Here is a 21,507-nt window from a genome sequence, read left to right as displayed (position 1 = left end):
GTCTGAATCCTTGATGGTGTCTGAGGGTGATGTCTTGGATTTAAATCCAATGGAGAAAAAAAAGAGAAGACTGAATTTACAGGGGAGATAACTGATAAGAGTGAAGTGGACACTTGCTTGTACATTAAACAATTAAAAAGAGGGGACACGTGTGAGGCAGGAAGGCAGGTGGTATGAAACCTTGCTTGTTTTCAAGAGTAACCCTATCCCTCGGAGGAGCATTCCTTCCTCGCATCGGCGTACGTTGGCGCTCAAATTCGGCAAATCCAGAACTCTCAAGACGGACGGAAAAAAAATGTTGTGGTGTAGAAATTGAAGAAGATCTTATAGTGTAACTAACACGTGTAAAGGTGATTCGATATACTCAATACTAATAAAATCTCCACAAATCACATGGATGCAATGCAAATTGCAATGCTGTATGTTTGCAGCGAGTCTCTATTTTGATGCCGTTGGCGCGAAATTCCGTTTATGATATGAGAGTGGATTTCTTTTTGCATGGCGTTGCATTCCACATGACATGATCTCTCTCTCTCTCAGTCTCCACACACACACACACACACACACAAAGCATACGCACGCAGATTAGAGAAACCTTCTCACCAAGCAATCTTCCATCAACTATATGTACGAAAGCTCAGTTTTAAAACTCTTCTCAAGTTCTGTGAATTTATATTTAACAAAAAAATTAAAAAGTTTTAAGCAGTGGAGCAAAAATGTTTTACTCTAGGCAGCTCCTTGCTCGCAAAGCTCCGCTCGGCCAAATATGGTACAGTATTTCAACTTCGTCTTTCTCTTCATTCCACTGCTTAATTTCAATCATGAAATTATGCTTTGCATAATTCGCAAATTTCCACATAATTTACGCAGTCCTGCGTTCCTTGTTTACACTCTGTTTTGGCGTTTATTTGGACTTCCATTTATATCAGTGAATTCATGTCCATGGATTATCTTAATCTCGTTTCCTCCCTTTTTTCTGCTTTGATTTGAAGGATGGCAGCTACGACTAAAGAGAAGATTACCCGTAAAAGACTGGACAAGCTCGACATCATCAAAATCTGGTTACTCTCTTATTTCTCCCACTTCCTACTTAGTGTTCTTCCACTCGATTGATTTTAATCTTATTACTAGTAGCTGATTATGTGCATTTTATTTTTAAAATTTTTTTTTATTAAATGCAGCGAAGAGATTTTGAATCCATCGGTTCCAATGGCTCTCAGACTCTCCAGTATTCTCATGGGTAGATGAACTTACCTGAATATTAGACTGGCTTCACTTTCTCGAGCTCTGTTTTCAAATTTCAGCCTTAACAACAGAGCCTCGTTCTGTGTTGATCGATTTTCTCAGGTGGAGTCGTCATCGTCTACGAACGCAAAGTGAAACTCCTCTACGGTAAAATCTCTGTAGTTGATTATATTTTTCATAAACTCTTTTCTTTCCTCCTCTTTACGAGAACAGTGATTCATGTTTTCTCTGTTGTTTTTGGTTTGAGTTGCAGATGATGTAAATCGTCTCCTGGTAAAGTAGCAATCCTCCACTGCTTGTTACGAATTTAAACTATGATATTATAGCTCTATCGTATTCACTGCCGTTGTGTTATTTATGTTTGTCTAAATAGGTGTTTTTCCGGTAATCTGGATATTTTTCTCAGGTGGAATTAAACCAAGCTTGGAAAGTTCAATTAGTATCAGATCCAACCGTATTGCCTAAGGGCAAAGCTCAAGCCAAGTTAGCACCATTTCTGTCTGTCATTGTCTCCCATACATCAGTAATTAAAGCATTTGCTCAGAGGAGTTCATTTCTCCAGCGTCTATAAGAATTAATGTCTCGTTTTACAGGAAACCTTTTACTTCTGATCGGTTAACTAATTCTAGTGCGTAGTGATTCTACATGAACGAGAGCTCTCGAACAAAATTTGATTTGCAAAATACAACAAGGCTGCATTTGGATCAAGGGATTTGTTGAATGATGTGAAATCCTCTCAAATCCCTGTAGTTGTTTATATTACTTAGGAGGTACTTGAATTTGTAAATGACCAATTATCGTAGTGTGTATAATATTTGATAATTGGTGAGTTACAAATGCAACTGCCTTTTAATCAATTCAGACAACTAGATTGATGTGGATGGATTTCAAATCTTTCATCGAACTCCTCAATCCAAACGAAGCTTAACAGAAAAGCACAGTTTAATGTTAATTTGTTAAAGAACGTTTGGATGGGACACTTTAGCAGATGCATAGCTGAAATTGGCAGGCTACACTTCCCTGTTTATCTGCTCCTCCTCCTTTCTTTTGGTCTGATCTTTAGTGATTTGGTTTATATGTGCAGATATGAATCCATTACTCTACCAGCCATTAGGGAGGAGGATATTGAAGAAATGGAAACTCTTCAACAGTCTAATGCGCCCACAACAATGGGGTTTACACAAACTGCCTATTTTTCAATGGTAGAGCACAGATTAAAGCATATCTGCTTTACAGACCTCATTGAGTTTTTTTGGGAATTTGTTTATGCTTCTTTATCTGGAATTTAAGTTAATTGTTTCAATTTAGGGGAAAAAAATATTAGCAGACTATACGTTGATAAAATTCTCTAGTGAAGTTATCAACACGAATTATTATGTGGAGATTGGATGGACATGCCTTCACCAACATTTTATGCAATCCTTGGAATAGAAATGGGTGAAGTTGAGAAATACAGTATCTATCATTTACGTACACCTAGTTAGGCATTAGCAAAATGCTAGCCTGTTTAGCAGCTTTATGATTTCCAACTCTAGTCCATTATAAAGCTTGGCGGTCAAGATACTGGAATTATATAATAACTGTAGTTTTTGTTTCTTTTCAGAAACTGTTAATCCAGCTGCATGATTCTTTTTCCTTTTTACTGCTTGTCTGAAGTCATTTATGAATTCCTGAGGCAGTGTTAGTAGTTTGCTAGTTAGACTGTCCTGGAAGATTGTATTAATATCCTTCCATTTGCTCTTTGTGTTTGAATTTTTTTGTTGTTCTTCCTCTTTTAGTTTGTACCCCTAAAAGACCAGCAATTGTAATTTTGTGGACCAAGAAAAGCTTCATTGTTCTCCTTCCTTTTAAGAAATCCACATCCCATCATTCAGTTTTCTGTTTCGAGGGGCTAATGTCCAGCCTGATTAACCATCGCTTATCTTGTTCGGACATGTGAAGTGAGGTGTCTTTAATGACAAAACATAACCAGGAAGTGCAAGTAACTTTTATTATGTGGTGCGTTAGTGTAATTCATCTAGCTCAGATGTGGAGCTGAACTCTTAAAACTTTGTCTGCAGAGGCTGGATAACATGGATGATTCCTACATCAATCCAAATCCGGAGGAGGATCTTCCGCAGGATGACCATCAAGGTATCTTTGATCCATTACAATTTGTCATTGGCATATAGTAACCATTTTTCTGTTGAACTGACGTCCAATTTCCAATTAATGGTGGGTCGGTTGGCCTTTTCTTTCTCAGCTAATCCAGCTGATATCACTTTATTTGATAGCCATGATCCATCTCTGGCGGACACAATCATGTATAACCGCTTTGAAAGGTAAACTTTAGTTCCAAGTTGAGCTGTTTCATTTGGTTCTCAATTAAAAATGCCCTCTTCCATAGTTGAGTTTATATATTGCAGTTTTCAGCCTGATCAATGGCTGCTTGATAACTTCACCACTGAATTATTGCTTTTCTTCATTTCCTTGCACGGAAGTACAGGTTTGATATTGAAGGAGATGAGGACACACAATTGAACTTTGCAGCTTCAGAACATGCTACTATTCCTAGTACTCTTGTACCTTCTCCACCTCCTCAAGACAAACCCTATCCATGTAAGCAACAGCAAATGCTTCTGTTTGCTTTCTAATGCTAGCATCTGCATACAGAATAACTTCATCATTTCATCTTTGTGTTTTTCTTTCTCCATCTTAATTTGTAATGCATTTGCAACTGCACGTATCCTTAAGGATATAAAATTGAGGTTCTCGTACCACCATGGAAAGTGGGCAGAATGTTGTTGTTGTTGTTGTTTTTTTCCCCTATATTAGAGTTAATCATTTTGATATAGGTAACAGGAAAATGTGCTACATAAACAGGCTTCATTTTGATTTTGCAATCATTATGTAACCTAAACAGCTATTACCTATGGTTGCACATAATAATCTTCAATTCCATTTGACAATGCTACTGGAGAACTTGCAGTCTCCTAACTCCATTTCTTGAAATAGCTATCAAGGGCAAGAGTAAAAATTAGCGGTATGGCTGTAGCGCATTTCAAAGAGATATTCTGAAATTAAAAAGAGCAAGGAAAGGAAAACTGAAAGTATTTTTAGAAAATAACAATATTTGCTAAGGATTTCAATAGATTGGTTTGTAGCATAGTTGTTCCTGAAATTAAAACATTTTCTAACTGTCTATTCTAAACATTAAAGAATTATAGAACCCAATTGTCTTGATCCTTAACATTTTCTTCGGATAGAGAACTATATATGCCGAGAGGAAGTGAAGTTCTAAGAATGAAAATAGAAAACAATTCCAATGCTAAATTGTATATTGATGAAAAGAATCAGACAAGATGTTCAGTATACTGATCACTAGCTTCTTGCAGCTGATGAAGTACAGGATCACAATCCTGAGGCCCAAGTAAATCAGCAGGTTGCTAAAGACAAGAAAGTTCTTCAGGTGTTTGGCATTTTGAGTGGTGTAATTTGCTTCATGAATATAATAGATGATGAAGCTGAACATGAATTTTATCAATCTGAGACATGAATATATTTATACATCAGCAGGATCAGTTAAGGCAAGGTCCAACTCGAAAGAGAGCAAGGCAGCCTGCTGCCATGGCAATGGACTGTGAGCAAACCATTATCCCTGGTCACGTATATCAATCTTGGCTTCAGAACACCTCCGACATTACCTCAAGAAGAAGAAAGAATAGTGTAAAGAAACACAATGCTTCCTTTCAATAGGAAATAACTGGAATTTTAAAATTAGTGGGTTCCTGATTTCTCTATTTTTGAAGTTTACTAGAAATAAAATTAGCATTTTATGTTTCTAGCAGCGATCAGGTGCCATGTCCAAAAGGAAGATAGCAAATATCACGGAACTTCCTCTTACCGTTCTACATGAAGGATTATTCACTTATGGGAACAGAGAAGTGCATTTTCCTGCTCCTCTTCTTGAACTATGGAAAAAATGTACCCAGCCAGCTCATGATTCAGCTTCCGGTGAGTTTTTTTCACATGATTATGTAAGATCTCCCTCCAAAAGCTTGAACCTAACATTCTCTTGCAAACAGGTGGGACTTGGACACATCAACCCCCTGATCCATCATCGTCATCTCAACCAGAACGAATACATAAACGGGATCCACTTGGTTATGTAAGCCACTGCTTTTATATATTAAACTTCTAGGAAAAGAATTATGTGATTGCATCTAACAAAGTGTTTGAATGTGAAGCCCATTGAAGATTTTCATAGTGGTGTTGGCTCTCAAACTGAGGAAATTTCCATCGAGAAGCAGAGGACAAATCATGACATAAGCATGCAACCTGAAATTCTTATGGAGGAGATAGGAACCGATACTGCAAATACCAAAGTGCCATTTTCTGGGGCTTACATAGGGGGCCTCAGTCAGAGCAACCTGATGGCAACACCGGGAGATTCCAGTATATTTGCATCCAAGTTCTTATTTCTCGTGCCTATGGGATGATTTGTTTTCACTCCTGACAAACGCGATGTTGTTTCACTGGAATATGCAGGTGATGAAGTAAGATCGATCCCGAGCTCTGGGTCTGGTCATGGTTTCCTGTCAAATGATTCAGAAGTCAATTTGGCAAGGTCAGTAGTATTAAGGCAGACTGTAAATTAAAATTGCAAGATAAAAGCACAAAATGTTTGGGATGCAGTGCGGCTTAAAAGGGGACTGATATAGCTAAACTAATGTTCAGGTCCAACATGAAAAGACCACACTCTTCACCTAGGCACAGAGTTTATGGCCTTGAACCGGTGGCAGAGGAGAACTCGCCGCATCCAAACTTCAAGTTGTCTAGACTATCTGAAAATGGTCTTATACCAGATAATGGTGATCGATTATCAAGAGTTCCTTCCTAATTGGCTAATTTTGGTGGTTTAAGCCGTTGTTTTTTGCATGCGTGTTGTATGATGTTGCTGTCTATCTTTGCAGAACTTATGGTGGAAACTGGACAAACGCAAACCCAGAAACATCCAATTGCTGGTCAAACTAATGATCAGATCACTCGTTCGATTCAAATGCAAGACTTTGCAATCATATTTTTGAATAATCTTCTTCTCTTTACTCGTGACTTTGAGTATATAGTTTGTGTAATTCATTCTCTTTTGGAACACGGCGTCTACAGGCAGCTGAAGGCTCATTTTGAAACACCAGGATCTTCTGAAGCAGAATCTTTGAACCAGCTGGCTAGAGGAATGGATAAGAAAAGGGCAGCAGCTCTTTTCTTACGGACTTGTGGTATGTTTCATTGATCGCATGTTACTTGTCATCCTTTTGAAGTATTCAATTTGTAACGCATCTTGTCTACTCGAAAATAAGACGAGGGAATTCTGCTGGCAGTTCTAGCTACCCAAGACGTCATCAGAGTTCAGCAGAAGAAGCCATATGGGGATATACTCATCTCAAGAGGCCCAAAGATGTGAGGAAGTAAAAGAAAGCCATTTGCTGGTTTATTATACTTTTGCTATTAGCAAGTTCTAATTATTTGACGTGTGTTCGGTCAAGAGCTGCACACTCTTTTTCTTTTTCGGTTCAAGTTATGTCTTTTATGATTGGAGAGGAGTAGTAATTATTGATGATGTACCTTTTTACGAGGTGCATACGTTTAGCCGTCTTTCACTTCCAATGCCAATTTCTCTCACTTTGTAATGATTTTAGCCACGGGTAGCTTTAGCTGTTTCAAAATCCTCTTATGCTGATATTGTCTACATAACCTCATGACACCGGAGTGTTTTTTTTTTTTTTTGATGGACGCCGGAGTTTTTGAAAATTACTTACAATCCAGATGATTTGAGAATCAAATAACAAAAAAGGCCCAACATGTACAAGGGCAGGATATCTGAGTGACCAAGGTTGGGGTTTGAAATCTGGACCTTGACAGGTTGGTTAATATTTTCGCCAACGGTATATGATTGTTATTCTATTAGTTGTGTGGATTATTGTTGAATTATTTGTATTACATTTAATTTGTTTATTTTTTCAAAAAAAAAAGTAATTTGTTTATACTCATCCCATCATTGTGTGTCAATTTTAGTATGTAATCTTATCAAGGACAAAAGAACTTGTGATATGTTGGATCTTCATGGAGGAGATACAAGGATTAAACATAAATAGATTTGATTACACCCTTTTCTAACAAAAAAAATTATTTTTTTATGACTTGTGCCGAAAAATAAATCCTTATTCATTTTTTTTTTTATATTTCCACCCTTCCCTACCTCCTTTTTATTCTCAATTGTTAGGCACAGGATTCAAATTCTGAAGTGAAAAAAATCAAATCCCTGTTCACTTGCTCCTTTAATAAGTTAAATTACAAGAACAATAAATCCCATGGATCAATTTGGAAAGCGAAACCCATAGTGCAACATACGGGACTCGTGTACTAAAGGGGAATGCTGAAGCCCAACTAGACCATTTTGAGACCTGGAGGCTACAGTAAGGGGAAATGGGGAAGCTCAACTAAACCATTTGAGGAGGTAGAGAGAGTCAAACGTGTGTACCATCGTACACTTCTGGATCTGGATTTTGCGGAGCATCGGGTGACTCATTTCTATGCAGCAACATGAAAGACGCTCGCTCCAGCCATCCCCACGCAATGGTTTCAGTTGAAATATTGGTCCATCACTACTGTGGGCCTGTGGCCAACTTCAATTTGTCACGTCACTAGCAATAATTCGATCTTGCGTGCAAAATTAAAGCTGTAACCTAAAAATACTTAATAAGATGCAAACGAATCGAATCGAGTTTAAATTTGATCTAATCGAATCGAATTTCAACTTATTTTTATGAAGTTCAAACTCAAATTTGAACTCGACAAGTTCAAAATGTAAAGTTTGAACTCGAGCTTAAAAAATTTATTATTTTATTTTTAAAAATTAAATAAAATAATAATTTGTCTTAATAAATAATAAAATATTTTATATATATATATATATATATATATATATATATATATATATATATATATATATATATATATAATCGAAACAACTCGCGAGCTAACGAACTAAATATTTTTAAACTCGAATTTAACTTAATCAGTTCAAACTCAACACGCGATGTTAACCGAACTCGAGTCGAGTTCGGATTCAAACTACTTGAGAGCGGTTCGATTCGTTTGCGGCCCTAATCTATACAACCTAGAAGGATGTGAGAAAATTTTACATTCTTTGTCAAATACCTCAAACGCAGCATAAAAGAAATGCCCAGAGACATTGCAAGAACAGTTTCTTAATCTATAATTTAGAATTACCTGCAAGATATTCAACCACTACACTGCAAGTGCGAGGAGAACAAGAGGAAATTTCACCCTGAAAATCTTGATGTCAGATTGAGACGTATTAATCCAGCACCTCCTCTGACATTAGAACAGTTCTAATTTTTTATAAGAAGCTGAGAGAGTGTAACTCTATCATCAGCTAAACAAGAAACATCCAGTCCACTTCCCTCCGCTATATTAAACATGATATCCGACAAGTAAACTGATCAAAACTTGGGGCTGATGAAAAAAGAGAGAGAGAGAGAGAGAGAGAGAAGTCCTGCTTCAAATCTTGAAATCAATCCTCATAACTCAGATTTTTGAATCTATCCAACAAGCTCAGCTTGAATTTCTTGACCTCTGCATCTTCAGCAGAATCAGGGATGGACCTGATGACAGAGATGGCTCCAGCTTTTTGTAAAGAGCCACGAGCTTCATCTGCAGTAGAGCAGTCCAATTGCTGTTATAATAACCCCACATGGTACAAAGACGTCTGAAATGCTTTTCCATGGTAACTAAAAGACATCTGAAATGCTTTTCCACAATAGATATATGCAAAGTTAGACATGAAAGAACTTATTCAGAAGTTGGAAGTTAAAAATTGAGGACTACACACGAAAGCTTTCCTTAAGCCTGTACCAGATATACCATAAAGATGAACTTCTCATATCTAAATGTCATTCATATCTAATCTCATAGTAACAGACAAATACCATTATTGTCATTACATGCTAATGTCTATGTGAACACCTGAAAGCAATAAATTGAGAAACAAATCACAGAAAATGCTGGCAGGAACTCAGTGAATGGCTCATCTTTATGCTAATGCATAGTTCTAGTATAGAAGGCCATATGGATGCCAAGAGGAACTTATTCCGCTCTGCAGTCACGGACCTCATAATTTACTGTCATCAGCAAACACTCTCCTCAAACTTTTTAGATGGAACTTATCCTCCAACAACTTCACTTACAGCCAAGAGTCCTCTGCATCTCTTAAGACTATGGATACCAAATTAGGTGGGTGCTCTTGGTGTTACTTTCAATATAAAATCTTACTCTACAACTTTTACATCTTACACACCCATTTCTTTTTCCAACGTCTTTAACAACGTACAAAAATGTGTCATGAAAAGCTATTCGTGATAAGGTCTTACCGAGAAATAGTACTCTTGAATGTCAATCATCAGGAACTGTAACTAAGGTTCCATACATGACCCGCAGTCTAAAAACTCAGCCAATTTGCAAAATGAAATATTTAATACACCACTTGGAGGAATGGACCTCACAGCTTTATACAAGATAAATTAAACCAAACCATTCATCACTACTATATTTAACTAACAAGCCAATTAGACATACTCTAGCTACAATACATTCTTACGGTTTCTCCAACTAACATTCATGAATCCATTAGTTTCTTAAATCAATACAGAGTGTTCAGAATTCAAGGTCCAGAACAGAGTTTTCAAAAGGCATTCGGGAATTTCCAAAAACACAAGCCAAAACACTTCCAATAACCAGAGTTCTCAAAAGGCATTCGAGAATTTCCAAAAACACAACCTCAAACACTTCCCATACTGGAAACATAACAAATTACAGGTATCTTACTCGGCTAACCTGATTTTGATATGGCATCAAGTGCCCTCAATGCTTCCTTTCGTGTACGGTCATCTTTAGCAGTTCCCAACATGTTCAGAAGCTCTTGAGCCCCACCAATCTCAACTATCTTCATCCTTCTTTCATCTGGAAATCCAAAGATCAAAACATTTAATTAACCACCCTAATAGTTATTCCCGTTGCAAATGATCAATTTCTTTTGATAGTGCAACTTAGGCCAAGAAGGAAAGAACAAGACATCTATTGTTTACAACATAGGCCACCCAAACAAAATGAGGTTACATTGAATTTAGAGATTTGAGGTAAATAACTACTAGTCAAGATAATTTATCAAGCAACATAAAACCTTTATATATGGCAGCAGTCCGTCACTGGAAAATCTTGACCTAAAATTTTGACAACAAGGATCCAAGGAATCAAATAGAAGATGCCTAAGTGGAGTATAGGTTGATGAAGAAGTTTGACCACCATCAAGAGCATTAACAGGCACTAAACAGGCAACAGAAGCATGGCAGTAAATCAGCAACTCATTGCTAAACAATTTGCAGTTGCTCCAAACGTTACCATCTATTGCAAAATGAGCTAATCTGGAAGCTCCCATTCTCTTAAATAGGGGATCCTTGACTTGTAAAAGTGACACAGACTGCAGCATCAGATTATCACCTAGAACAATTTAATATTCAAACATCATAACCTTGGAAGCCAATTAAAGTATGATATCATGGATGTTCACTTTTAGAACTTGGATCATTCAATCTACACATACCCATGTATGGGAGGAACTGATAAGCCACAACGGTTGCAGTGCCAGCAAAGATAAGTTTCAAAAACCATCCTATTTTCCGTTCTGCTTCCTCTTCAATTGATCTTTCATCTGATTCCACAGGGTGGATTAATAAAGGGTAGCCAAAGCAATTAGAGGCCGATACAGCCAAGCTCTACAAGCCAAACCTTATCCCCTTCTTTTCTTATGTATGCATAAATCGATATAGCAAATGACTGTTGCTGCCAAATAAGATGATTAATGTTGACTGGGGATTTGGTAATACATGCTTTCGAAAATTGTATGTCGGCAGTAGACACATTAAAACGCAATATTCGGGCAAACAAAGACAGGAGCCACTGTTTGCATTTTTCTTTCAATGCAATCTGAAAAGGAACTATCTACAAAAACATGATGCTTTAGAGGCTTGTACGGCAGAGTTCTACTTCTACACGAGAATTAGAGGCTGTCATTTTATATAATCGTGAAATGCTACTTAAAAAAAAATCTTCAATCAAATCATATGCAAATTGTAAGGTAAGAGAATAATTAAAAGCTGCTTTTTTATGTCAGGGTTTTCAATACAACAACTGCATCATCAGGCAATCAGCCACGGGAAATGAAAAAACCAAAAATACCCAGAAAGCAAGACGAAAGAAAGTTTACCTCTTCCGTGAAATGAAGACAAATTGCGAGATTGAGCACTTAACGGGTTTCTTCTACATAGGTACTGCATTAAAATTCACCCGAAAGATCAAAGAAAAATATTCAATCACATGAAATATGTACTCACACGATTATGAAAAAAAAAAAGTAGAGTAATTGAGTAGTAGATTATAGAGAAGGGGAAGGAGGCTTACAGTGCTGAGCCTCGCTGCTAAAATACGCATCCTGATGCCCAACAATCTATCGAGTTTTACTGTGTAATGTTCCTGAAATTTCGTGGTTCTTGGAGGAAAACAACAAATTGACTATTTACAACTTTGTTTCTTTCTAAATCAAAGATTTTCTTGTAACTAGTGATTGAGAAAGAACTCAGCCGGGCTATCCAGTGTTGGTGTCAGGCTGGAAGGCTAGCCTCACTTTGACCCTCTGCACTAATAAGTAGTCGAAAATTTAATCGAGTCCTAACTCCTAACACGATATAAGTCCTAAACAGGAAAATTTATTCGATTTTATTACTACCCGCTTAGAATTTTCTGTTTACCATCAAGGACCGTGGGAATATTTACACAATCCAAACTCTATTTTTTTTTTTAGATAATTAAAAAATTTTGAACTCAAGATTTTTCATTTACACTCCCTTCCATTTTATCATTCTCATCCCACAAAGACCCAACTTAATATTCGATTGTCATGAAAAATTTAAACGAAGAATTACATCGGTCCTCATTCCTCATTCTTAGGGAGACAATTGTTGTGTTTTTGCATTTGGAGAAGAAGATGTACAGTGGCAAAGAAAGAAAATCCCGTAGGTGAAGTATTTACGGTACGAGGTTTAGTGGAATTTCGTAGCTTGAAAATGTCGATAAATGATAAATCCATGCCTTTTCTTCCTTAGATCCCCTGCACACTCTCAATGCTGATAATCTTCTTCCTTAAATCCACACCTCGTACAGTTTCAGTCCTAATATTAGAAGTTATTAATGCAGCAACGGTGCAAATTTGCGAACTCTCACCAAAATTGTTTCTTGCTTCTTTAGGAATTGATGAATAGACTCATCATTGTAATCGCTAATATTCTCATCTCCAAAGCTCGATTGATAGACTTACAACTGACACCCGTTAGCTTGGTATAGAATTCAGAAACTTAATACATTGCATTTGCTTAATGGAAGGCCTTGAATGAGAAGGAGATGGTACTACTAGATTTCATCTGAATCAAAGATGAACAACGATCCAATGGAACTGACACGGGACTCGGTTACATCTAAATAGAAAAGAATTTCACATATCCGTAAAACTAAGAACTGAAAACCACTCGGAAATAAGCAAGCACATGAGGGCATGTCGGAACGGCACTTCCCTTCCGCTTCTCTGTACTGACTTAACTATCGCTTCGCTGAAAGGCAATCCAAATTCAGCCACCAAAGTGAAGCTTTCCAGGTCCGCCTAGAAGGCCATCCTATTTCCTGCACGAGACGTACAAAGTTCTATCACCATTAACAATATAAACTATAGGCACACATTTTCTTCCCTTCTTTTTCTTTTCTGACGCAGATGGCAGGACAGCTAAAACAGTGCAGTTGCAGATGAAAATATCCAATAACCAACCAGGAAATTAGTTTCAACAGTATGGAATGTGAAAGTAATTTTAGAATTGCAATTGGGATTGCATGATGTTTTTTTAAAAAATATATCAGTCAACTTGTTTCCAAGAATTCGGGAAAGCAATTTATTGGATGCAGAAGTAGAGTTGATGACTGAGAAAATTATGAGGAAAACACGAGAAAATTTTTGAAAGGATCAAATGTTTTCTTCTTATAGTTAATTCATAACTAGTGATGCAAAACATAATCGACTGGAGTTGCCTACCTGCTGCTCTTCTTGCTTGGGACTATGAGTCCTCTTTTCTCAAGGCTCTTAAACCGATCTCGTGCAAGAGTGCAACAGGCCTATTTGCCACAAAGAGATGAGTAAAACCACATAGAATGGTCAAGTCCTAAGGAATAAAATCCAAAACTTATTTGACAGAAAACTTAACCAAAGAAACCATTCACTAGAATAATCAAGTCAAATGCAAAACCTTGAGCTTTCGAAGAGAACCAGTGATTTCTTCAGATAATAGCACTTGAACTGGAGCTGGCTCAAATCTGAGAAAGAATAATGCTAGTGAGTCTTCATCTAAGCTACAAGTTAAAGTAGCAAAAAGTTCAAATCAATTTCATGTCAGAATGATGCATTGGCATTTCCAAGGACACTAAGCAGCGTCCAGGACCAGTGCACTTATCTGAACTTTCCAGTTCAGCATTCAAACCACAAAATGTCTAAAGGAAAAAATACAAGTGACGTTCACAAGGTCATATAGCGTATATGAAAATCATCATACTTATGCTTTCCCAAGCGTGGTGGACAAGATTTTAGTCTTTCTTGTTTAGCAACTGCACGACGGAGATGTCTTTTCTGTTTTTCTGCATCCTCTTTCTCTATTTCTTCTATAATGTCTGGCAAACTGCAGAATAAATGAGCCTCGTTAGCGCAACAGTATCCTGAATGGTAAATAGTCATAGCAAAAGACCCTGGAGAAGAGAAGGGAGGGGGGGGGGGAACAAATTATCATTTTTTAAAGAAAATTTTCAGATGTTAACAAGTTAAGCTACCTATCAATTTCAGATGAGAGTTTCTCCACTTTTTTGGCTTCTGCTTCTGCTCTCAGCTGCTCTTTGCGCCTAGCCCTCCTGTTTAGCTCAACTCTTGTCACCCGTTTAGCTTTAAGAGCCCTGCAGATTTTCAAATCTTTAATGAGATTGATGTTGAGTGAAGCTAAAGTCTTCTGAGCTGAGTCAACAAGATGAGGTTTCTTAACAAGAAAACACATGCCAGACAAGATTTATACTTCAGTGTGTGTTTGATTTGAAATAAATACAACACCATATTCTAACAATAGTATCAACCCATCACAAAAGCTAATTAAATATCTACTCAACCAAGATTATTGTTAGGGTAATGTAGAAAACATGTACAAAATGGTATAGTGACCCATTCTGATCAGCCAACTAGATATGAGGCATGGGATGCAGATCTGTTTTACCACAATGACCAAAGCTTCATTATGACATCAATGTGTTTACATGACCATTCAGACTACTGACTGTTGTTTAACAAGTATGCTCAAAATATGATTCAGAAACTACCATCTGAAACTTTTCTTTCAAAGAATTCATCCAATAGGCTGTATGTCTGGTTGCATGCTCAACTTTAGCAACCCTTGAATGGTGTGACAACAGAAATATCGCATTCATTTATAAGCCATCCTACCAAATCCACAGACTTAGGAGTAGAAGCTCTGTCATGTTATGTTTGAGTTGTTCAGGTATCATTCCAGTCTCTTGGTCATCACATCTAATGATTCACTTCAATGTTTATGACTCTAAACAAGGCCCAAAATACACCAAACAGTATCCAACCAAACTTTAGAGCCCTTTCTTAACCAAGCACATGCAACCAAATTCAAAACAAGACACCAACAACATGGCCAAGAAAACAAGGATTACTACATCAGGAACCTGCAAACCTTCCCAAATCAGTACTGCATTTAATTACTATGCTTGCACTGTATGGTAAACTAGATAAGAATAACGAGCATCGGGAAGAAACTGATAACAAAACCATAGAAAATTAACAACAAAGGACTTGAGACCACCCAAAATTCTGATGATAGACAAATAAAAAGAAACTAACAATGGTAAAACGGTTTGGACCCCCAAAAAAAAGGGTTGGACATTTATGCTAAAGAAAATATAAAGCAACCATAGGGACTTTACAGTTAAAACAGAAGAAAAGAACCAGACCTCTTATCAGGATCCATATCTCCATCCTCGATTACGCTCTCACTTTGATTCTCTTCATCAGATCCAGTGTCAGCCTCAAGAAAAAGCATCTGGACAGTGGAATTTAAGTGACATAATCTTCTCAGGAATATGGGAGATTAGACAAAAAGACAAACCAAAAAAGGGTAATCAACCACAAGCAAACTAGCTGACAATTGACAAAATTTATACTCACATCTTCTTCATTAAGAACTTCTCCAGTAACAGTTAGAGGGACAGGTGCAGGCCCCAATTCATTTCGGTAGACTTTCTGCATTTCATCTGCAACGGCACAAGCTAATGAATCCTGGATCCAAAAGACAGTTGTAAGTAGCAGGTTTGCAGCAGTAGATCAACATACAAACAACATATAGAGATTGAAATTTAGAACCACCTGGTGACTTTCAAAGGAGGGATTGAATGAGCATCCAGGAGCCTCAACTTCAACAGCAGGTATAATGGAAGGCTTGGGCTTCTGTCATGGCGGTATATGATAAGCCACAATACCATAAGATATTTTAATAGAACTGTTATAAATGGCACGCATGGAGTGAAACTCATTTCTATAGAACAGAAAACGACTTATAACCTTAATTTTATACAGCACAACAGAGACAAATATATGCCCGTGTCCTTGAGAGATAAAAAAGGAAGAATATTACTTCTAGTAACACTTTTTTAGAATATTTCAACCAGCAAGAGATTTGTACCTTTTTAATTCTGCCATTGCTTTCACCTGCAAAATTGCATGAACTTATGTAAATAATATATTCTACTCTCAATCAAAAGGAAAAGGACCATAGGAACTAAGAGAGTTTGTCAATAAGGAGCAGGACCTTTATCATCCCATATATCCACCATGCCAGATTCTGAGACACCACTATCCTGGCAAAATGTAGATGACAGTAAGCTAACAAAGTATCATCCATACTCTTTTATTTGATCGCCACAACAGACAAGGCTCACCTTTTCACAATCTTGAGCAGCAGCTTTTGCTGTTTGGATCTCTTTATTCTTCTTCTTGGACTTTTTCTGTTTTGAAGATGGTATCGTTTGGACAAAGGGATTCCTTTGCAGTAAACTATCAGAATGGAGTACTTTCTCCCTGTGTTTTTCAATCTTTCGCTTGACGGAAAGATCTGAATCCATATAATACATGTTATGACTCATTACACAGACTTGCTCAACCAGAATACGGTTAATGAATAGAGGGAAGCACAAAACCATCTTTTAGCTAATTTATCAACGATTATTCTGGATCCAGCGGGCCCTAAAACTAAAAGAAGCAGTTTGACAACTTTAATCAATGTATGAAAAGACAATCTTTACCCTACCCAAGTCATCCCAAAGCTGCTCCAAATGATCATTCACTTTGCAAGTAATGTACATTATCATTTCAAATTCAGATTAATCCTACAGCTTTTCTTCAGTACACACATGATTTTCACGTATGAACTAATTACTAAAACAACATTCTGCAGCTCAGAATCATAAAGGGAGGAAAAAGACTTAACAAATACTTGAAGAAATTTACACCCGGGAAAACTCACGATAGCTTAACTCACTTAACGTCCCAAGCCTTTTTAATCGACGTAAATAATACAACCATTACAACTTATTAATCAACAAACAACTAAACCAATAGGCTTTAACAAAAAGTTAAGAATGCATTAAATTTGTCCTCCTGCTTCGAATAATTGAAAAAACGGGGAGAAAGAAAAGAACCCCTCTATATGAAGCTTGAAATAAATGATGTCAGAAGAAGGGGATCGGGTTTTGGTACCTCTGGACTTATCGACATAGAAGAGGGAGTCGCTGGGGACGTCGGCGAGTGAGCCGCCGGAGAGAGCGTCTTTGGTTGACTTCTCGAAGAAGTCTTCGATATCTTGGGTGCTTATGTTGGCCCTCCATGCCTTCTTCCCTTTCCTTGAGCTCTTTGCTTTCTTCCCCATCTTCTTTTCTCTTCTTCGCCTTCTGCAGATTCTCACTCTTTAGTGAATGAAAACAAGGTGCGGTGCAAAGCAGTGCGGAACGACAAAATTCGCCAAGCTTTTGCTTAGGTATTAGCGGGTCAATATTGGGCTTTAAATCTGTTCTTGAAAAAGTCGACTTAGATAAACCCAGAGACATATCTTTTAGAAAATTTGGGCCGAACATTAATCCATTGACTTATCACGTTTTCATGTGTAGCAATTTCTTATTTCTTTGTTCCTTGAACCCAAAAATGTATGCTAAGTTTGAATTAGCTATTTTTTTTTTAGTATTTTTGAAATATTTTACTGTAATAGTATATAGGAAAAAACTTTTATTGTAGATTTTTTTGTGATTTTTTGAGAAGTTTAATATATTTTAGTGTACCTTCAAAATTAAAAAAAATTTTAGAGTACTGAAAATTAATATTACCATCCATAACTACTACTATCTCGTCCTTCTTCCTTTTTCCTCCCTCTCTCTCTTCCTCCTTCTCCCTCTCCTTCACTCTTTCTCCTCCTCCCATCTTCACCTTCCCTTTTCATTCTTCCCTCCTTTTCCCCGCCACCTCTCGCTCCTCCTCTCCCTCCCGATCGACCAAAGGCGGCAATCTAGTCACAACTAGATCGGGGAAGAGAGGGAAAGGGAAGGACCGGGGGTGGCGAGAAAAGGGAAGGGAGGAGGAAGAAGGAAATGGAGAGAGGAGGAGGAAGAAGGGAGGAGAAAGGGGATGGTGGTAGTGTTGAGTGGAAATAGTTGTGGTGGTGGTGATAGTTGGAAAATTTTGTAAAATTTATTTTTTAAATATTTTAAAAATATACTTTTGAGTTGTTTTTTTATATATTATATGGATGAGATGTTTTTAGAGTTATTTTTGTTTATATATTATTGTAATATTATATTTAAAAAACTAGTTTTGAAAAATAGACCAATCCAAACGGAAACGTAATTTCGTACTCCCCAACTCCCTGTAAAAAAAAAAAAAAAACCCTTTCACACTTTCCACCCCTAACTATCATATATGGATTCAAATCTTAAATCTAACAGTGTAAGGCCTCTAAAGACCATCTCTTGGCCATTAAGCTAGCCCCAGTGATTCCCTTCAAGGCTTTAGAGTGCCCTTCAATAAAATGGAATAATTTCTTGGGCATACGCTTTTACTTATTTTGACTACTTAATAAAAATTTAGTTCCTACCGTTTCAGCGGTGGCATTTTTTGTGTTCATGGTTTCGCATTCATTTTACTTTTCTCCCTCGTGTTTTAATGGTTATATAATTGGTCCTTAATTTTTATGATAATTTGTTGGATTGTAAATTATTTGTATAATTTTATTTGTTTACGTTATCAACACATTTTTAATCATCTTTTTATTTCACATATATCACATAAAAAAAGTATTATAGTATTTTTTAAAAAATTTATTTCAAATAATCTACTGTCCAAACACACTATTGTTTCAAAACAACAGACAATACACAACTTATTCCAACTCAATAAGTGGACCAGAAATATGTCAAGCGAATAAATAACATGAGGGACTAAATCTGGCGAAGAATTAAAAAAAAAATATTTTCTTTAAAGTTTTTTGTACTTTTTTTTAATAGTATAAATTGAAGGGCTCAAAAAATAAGTTTATTGGGCTAAGAACAAAAAATTAAGCAACCAAGCGTATCGAAATTGATAACAAGGGAAACAAATGCTTAGATTAACAAAAGAGACAGCGCTCGGAGGAGCGAACTTGAGCGAGAGTGACGCAAATCAACTTCTGATGCACATGTGATGACGTCGGCAGAAATGATGTTGGATCATACTTTCATCAGTCTGAGGTACACAAATTGCTGCCTAAACGTTAAAACAATTCAATTGGTTCTTCAAACTTTTAGGTCTTGTTGGTATATTTGAACCTTATCTATTAGCTCGTTGTGCCACTAGGCATTTGGCATGGTGGTCACCACCAAAGACTTAAGTTTTGGTGGTACGGGAGATCAACTCTTGCTTCCCACCAATTTGTCATTGCATGTGGCGGTTTTAATTGATTTTTTTCGATATAGTTTCTATTCACATCGAGTCCCTTTTCTCCCTTCCCATAGATTAGGTTATAGAAATTCTATCGTAAGGACCAAAAAAAAAAAAAAATTTAGTTCGTTTTAAAACAAGAGATTCAAGGTCACGAGTTATGGGTGGATATCAAACTAAAACACATTTCCTAACCCACTTTTTCATATTATCAACTATCTTTTTATCTTATATACGTCACATCACAAAAAATATTACAGTAATTATTTCAAATAATACTTTATCCAAACAATAATTATTTTCTTTATTTATAAACCCAAAATGATATTATTTTCTAAGTTAAAGAATACGCTTGGAGCGAGATATAACGAGATCATTGATCTCTAGGATTTTTTTTTTTTTACCCCTTTTCCGCCTTCCACTCTCAGGCACAGGATTCGAAACCTGAATCTGCCAACTGCAATCATACGATTGGATCTAGTTTAATATTTTCCTTCTGCTGTTTAACCAGTCTAAACCTTCACATATATTACCCTTAGTTTTATAGGTTAAAAAAAACAAACTCCTGCTCAAATGCGCGTTTCTGCTAGGTGCCATCAGATTTACAAGAAGGACAACTGCACGTCACTCCATTTTTAAACGAGAAAGAAAAGTTTAGAGAAAAAAAACAGTTTTTTTTATTTGAAAAAACGCGTCATATGTGGACCAAAACTATACACGTTTTATGAACTTAAGACTACTTAATTAATTTTTTATATTCAAGAACCGATTCATCATTTTACTTCCCTTTTACCTTTTTCTCTCTCTGTTGGGTTCAAGCAGGGATAGATTTGTTGCATTTTGCCTATCAAATATAGCATTTGTTTATCATATGGTACGATATGCAAAACAAAATTCGTTTGTCCCCCAACTTTGTGGTTTGAATAAATTTGTTTTGATTTGTCAAGTTTGCATGTGAACGTACTTTCCCGACGTTCAGCCTCACGTGAGCTATGCCCCTCCCTTCCAATGCAAGAATTGTATGTTTTCCTTCAACAATATTTCTTTCATCAATTTTTTTTTTTTTGGGTAAGTGCAAGCTTAAAGAATTAAGATTAATCCTAGAATATATGCTACAGGCTAATCCCAGGCTCGGAGGACAGAGCATACTGAGGCAATTGATTTAATTAAGCACTTATTATAGTCTATAGTAATAAGTGCCCTGGAGTTTAGTAAGGGCCTTAAGCCAGAAGAATGAACACAAGAATGCAGTATTAGTGAGGATGATGGATCCACAAATATACTAATGTTGCTCGTGATTTTTGGCGTCCTGGACAAATATAAATTCCCTGAAAACAGCGCTGAGTTTTGGCATGTTCATCAGGATGTCACGAGATACAAATACAATTCCTAATTCTGAAATGCATTGATCTGTACATTCGTTTGTATTGTTTCCAGAATATGATCTGCTGCATTTGATTGCTTACCGGGGTGATCATGGATCAAGCTATATATGGTTAAACTTTGTAATTTTATCAGACAACTTGCTAATCATCAAAGATACCGTTTTTATAGTGCGTGCATGCACAATGAATATAGTGCATGCAAATTGCAGAGTTATTCATCAGGATTATGAACAATGAATATATTTCCATGCCAAATCTTTTCATTGCCATGCGACCTAAGACGCAAACTTTATAATCTATGGAGTAGTCTAGTGCTCAAAACATATCTGTCGTCTCTCTGCCAGTTATTACTACTTGAAGGTCATACTGGAGTTGTTTAATTACGTGAATATTGATTACTTATCTTTCATTCTCAAGCTCTTAAAAGACGTATAATATTCTCTTTAATCATCCCACCAAGGCCACTGACTCCTGAAATTTTTTAACCAAATTAATTTTGTGGATGACAAAAAATTTGAGAATACTGCAGCACTGAATTTTCTGTTCATCCACAGGAATTTTTGTTGTTTTATGATTTCTTTCAACTGCAGCCATGAAGGGTTTTGATTGGATAATGACACAGAAACATGACAAACAGAAACCAATCAAACTGGCAGGAGCGGATGAAGAGTGACCAGTCGGCAAAATAGGGCCTGCATGCTG

At 36.7% G+C, this 21,507-nt stretch overlaps 3 protein-coding genes across 8 annotated transcripts; 1 reads left to right on the top strand and 2 right to left on the bottom strand.

Annotated features, from left to right (window-relative positions):
• The first annotated feature begins 218 nt into the window (after positions 1-218).
• LOC113730281 (sister chromatid cohesion 1 protein 1-like) lies at positions 219-6,917 on the top strand. Of its 4 annotated transcripts, none has more exons than XM_027254871.2 (20): positions 219-350; positions 993-1,061; positions 1,182-1,240; positions 1,348-1,392; positions 1,499-1,518; positions 1,652-1,728; positions 2,330-2,447; positions 3,306-3,378; positions 3,488-3,566; positions 3,731-3,843; positions 4,620-4,693; positions 4,798-4,950; positions 5,070-5,238; positions 5,310-5,392; positions 5,472-5,679; positions 5,773-5,851; positions 5,962-6,095; positions 6,198-6,285; positions 6,391-6,503; positions 6,606-6,917. In XM_027254871.2, the coding sequence occupies exons 2-20, from the start codon at positions 994-996 to the stop codon at positions 6,686-6,688; spliced, it is 1,836 nt and encodes a 611-aa protein (XP_027110672.2). In that variant the 5' UTR covers positions 219-350; position 993; the 3' UTR covers positions 6,689-6,917. The 4 variants fall into 4 exon arrangements, with proteins under 4 accessions (XP_027110672.2, XP_071934420.1, XP_071934419.1 ...); XM_072078319.1 differs by lacking the exon at positions 219-350 and adding an exon at positions 554-769 and having other exon boundaries at positions 4,801-4,950; XM_072078318.1 differs by lacking the exon at positions 219-350 and adding an exon at positions 554-769 and having other exon boundaries at positions 5,073-5,238.
• A 1,651-nt stretch (positions 6,918-8,568) lies between these two features.
• Positions 8,569-12,085, bottom strand: LOC113730280 (uncharacterized). 2 transcript variants are annotated; one of them, XM_027254866.2, is made up of 6 exons: positions 11,764-12,054; positions 11,570-11,633; positions 10,907-11,014; positions 10,705-10,803; positions 10,141-10,266; positions 8,569-8,961 (listed from the first exon to the last, which is right to left on the bottom strand). In XM_027254866.2, exons 1-6 carry the CDS (start codon positions 11,791-11,793, stop codon positions 8,822-8,824), a joined length of 567 nt encoding a protein of 188 aa, XP_027110667.2. In that variant the 5' UTR covers positions 11,794-12,054; the 3' UTR covers positions 8,569-8,821. The 2 variants fall into 2 exon arrangements, with proteins under 2 accessions (XP_027110667.2, XP_071934417.1); XM_072078316.1 differs by lacking the exon at positions 10,705-10,803 and having other exon boundaries at positions 11,764-12,085.
• A 659-nt stretch (positions 12,086-12,744) lies between these two features.
• Positions 12,745-17,575, bottom strand: LOC113730279 (ribosome biogenesis protein NOP53-like). 2 transcript variants are annotated; one of them, XM_072078315.1, is made up of 12 exons: positions 17,216-17,575; positions 16,399-16,571; positions 16,269-16,317; positions 16,143-16,168; positions 15,827-15,907; positions 15,629-15,739; positions 15,415-15,503; positions 14,224-14,343; positions 13,953-14,075; positions 13,650-13,716; positions 13,439-13,565; positions 12,745-13,035 (listed from the first exon to the last, which is right to left on the bottom strand). In XM_072078315.1, exons 1-11 carry the CDS (start codon positions 17,382-17,384, stop codon positions 13,461-13,463), a joined length of 1,113 nt encoding a protein of 370 aa, XP_071934416.1. In that variant the 5' UTR covers positions 17,385-17,575; the 3' UTR covers positions 12,745-13,035; positions 13,439-13,460. The 2 variants fall into 2 exon arrangements, with proteins under 2 accessions (XP_071934416.1, XP_027110666.1); XM_027254865.2 differs by having other exon boundaries at positions 13,439-13,518; positions 17,216-17,569.
• Between the last annotated feature and the right edge of the window lie 3,932 nt (positions 17,576-21,507).

The sequence above is a fragment of the Coffea arabica genome, chromosome 2e (genome assembly GCF_036785885.1).
Source record: "Coffea arabica cultivar ET-39 chromosome 2e, Coffea Arabica ET-39 HiFi, whole genome shotgun sequence".
Lineage (NCBI taxonomy): Eukaryota > Viridiplantae > Streptophyta > Magnoliopsida > Gentianales > Rubiaceae > Coffea > Coffea arabica.
This window is presented reverse-complemented; position numbering and strand designations above follow the sequence as displayed.